Source organism: Sprattus sprattus, assembly GCF_963457725.1.
Source record: "Sprattus sprattus genome assembly, chromosome: 13".
NCBI classification, from domain to species: domain Eukaryota; kingdom Metazoa; phylum Chordata; class Actinopteri; order Clupeiformes; family Clupeidae; genus Sprattus; species Sprattus sprattus.
Genome location: NC_137911.1, coordinates 32,488,279 through 32,490,778, shown reverse-complemented (window position 1 = coordinate 32,490,778; position 2,500 = coordinate 32,488,279). Strand labels below are relative to the sequence as shown.

Here is a 2,500-nt window from a genome sequence, read left to right as displayed (position 1 = left end):
CCTGCAACAGAGTACAACAGCAATAAGACCTTAGCATACACACACCTCTGTCTGTCTGTCTGTCTGTCTGTCTGTCTGTCTGTCTGTCTGTCTGTCTGTCTGTCTGTCTGTCTGTCTTTCTGTCTGTCTGTGTCTGTCTGTCTCTCTCCTGCTCGTTCCATGTCTTCATTTGCTTGTTCAATGATTTTATTGACAGTGTGTATGTGTGTGTGTACGTGTGTGCAGTGGCGTTTCTACATTAGGGGTGCCCCACCAGACCCACGAGATGGCGCTGTTGAGCAGAAGGCTCAATCCATTCCTACTTAGTGGCAAACTATATATATATTTTTATATGCAAACTAGCGTACATATTTGTGTGAATAAACTTGACTCACAAGCATTATAGTCTTGTTTTGGAGTAATTTGATTTGTGTGTTCTACTGCCTGTGTGCTTGCCATAGGCATGAATGAACGTTATGTCTATATTTCCGTTTCCTGTTTCCGGAGGGTCAAAGACCCACGCTGCCCCACCGTTACCATAGAAACACCAATGAGCGCGAACCACACCGGCCAAAGTTAACATTGAGGCTAGGGGCAATTTCAAATTTGCCCCTAGACGTTAACTGCGTAATCTACGTATTCTACGAAATGTAGACTGGGATAATGGGAACCCCGCGAGAACTCTATCCCGAGACTAAGCAACAACAAAAAAAAACATACAGTGAGAGTGAGATCAGGAGTTACAGGAGAGTTCGCTATCGGTAGATTTTACACAATTTTGAAAGAGTTTTTTAATGAATGGATAAGAATGAATAACGTAGATTGTTTGCTGAGGGTGCATTTCAGCACATTGCCGCAGGAAGAAAAATTGGAAATACAACGTTTGGGACCACACAGTCCATGCTTTCTATTGAAAACACCTTCATTAATGGACTGCTGGATTTTAACGACAACGTAATCGAGAGGTTTGCTCAAGCAAAGAACCGTGGAGCCAACTTCCTTTTTAAGTGATCTGCATTGGTGAGTCAAAACTGAGCTGAAGGAGATCGTTTTGTTTAATAAATTATGCAAGTTATTGAAGCTATGTGTCTGTCTAATCTTTTTACTTTAATGCTATATTATATTGCGTACCATGTTGGCGCTCTGAGATTATTTGGAACGAAGAGTGCGTTTAAAATATAATGCAATATTATTATTAATATTATTATAGGCAACATCTTTGTGTCGTGCTGAGCGGTAAAGCATGTGACATGTATTTGAAATAGGATGTCTGCTCCCTGCTGGCACTCAAAATGCAGCCCATTGTATACCTGACTGGTCTATATATGTAGGCCTACTGTTATAATAATCAGCTACCTCTATTTTTGTAATGTAATATGACGTCATATAAATTTACCCCACCAGAAATTTCAGGCTAAAATCGCCACTGCGTGTGTGTATGCGTGTGTGTGTGTGTGTACGTGTGTGTGTGTGTGTGTGTGTGTGTGTGTGTGTGTGTGTGAGACATACCTACTTGGCCAGTGGCCACTACGTTGGGGAACTTGGGGTGTTGGTTGATGGTCAAGCAGAGAATGTCATCGCTGTGTTCTGTGTAGAAGCTCTGGCAGGCTGCAAACACACACACACACACACACACACACACACACAGTTAGCATGTTTAAAGCCCCATTTCGGGATAATTAGTTTACTTGTGTTATTGTGTTGGTGGTGTGGTAAAGCGCTGTGTGTGTGTGTGTGTGTGTGTGTGTGTGTGTAAGTGTGTGTGTATGTGTGTGTGTGTGTGTGTGTGTGTGTGTGTGTGTGTGGTTTGTGTATGTGTGTGTGTGTGTGTTTGTGTATGTGTGTGTGTGTGTGTGTGTGTGTGTGTGTGTGTGTGGTTTGTGTATGTGTGTGTGTGTGTGTGTGTGTGTGTGTGGTTTGTGTATGTGTGTGTGTGTGTGTGTGTGTGTGTGTGTGTGTGTGGTTTGTGTATGTGTGTGTGTGTGTGTTTGTGTACGTGTGTATGTGTGTGTGTGTGTGCTGAGGCTCTCTGGCGCCCACCGGTGGTGAGGTTGAGTACGATGCCCACTGATGCTGTGTGGTAGATGATGTCAGCCCCGTCGTTCAGGTAGTGCACGTTGTTGCGACAGTCGTTGCCACGGTAACCAAATACCAGCTCCAGTACGAGGTCCTTCAGAGAGCCAGAAGGGTTAAAGGTCAAAGGTTTCCACGGCAACCGGCCACAGAATGTCTTTGCTAAGGAACTTTAACCTCTGACTGTCATAAACAGTTAGCATGGTAACCCCACATCAGCTGACCTGCACCTACCCTGTACAAACACTCAACTCATCTCACAATCAGTCTACTGACCACATCTGACACACACACACACACACACACACACACACTAACCCCAACACCCACGTCTGACACACACACACACACACACAGTCACCCCAACATATGTCTGACACACACACACTCTAACCCCAACTTATGTCTCACACACACTGTTACGACCCTGGCGGGTCTAGGCCCCGCC

At 44.6% G+C, this 2,500-nt stretch overlaps 1 protein-coding gene across 1 annotated transcript in view; it reads right to left on the bottom strand.

The window, feature by feature from the left end:
* Nucleotides 1-2,500, bottom strand: part of eml5 (EMAP like 5) — a gene marked incomplete at both ends in the record, with an annotated part of 44,649 nt that overhangs the window by 7,312 nt on the left and 34,837 nt on the right. The window contains 3 exons of the mRNA XM_080850674.1: nucleotide 1; nucleotides 1,489-1,587; nucleotides 2,020-2,149. The exon at nucleotide 1 is cut by the window's left edge and continues 20 nt beyond it. Coding sequence (XP_080706800.1) covers nucleotide 1; nucleotides 1,489-1,587; nucleotides 2,020-2,149 — 230 coding nt within the window. The remainder of the gene's footprint in view (nucleotides 2-1,488; nucleotides 1,588-2,019; nucleotides 2,150-2,500) is intronic.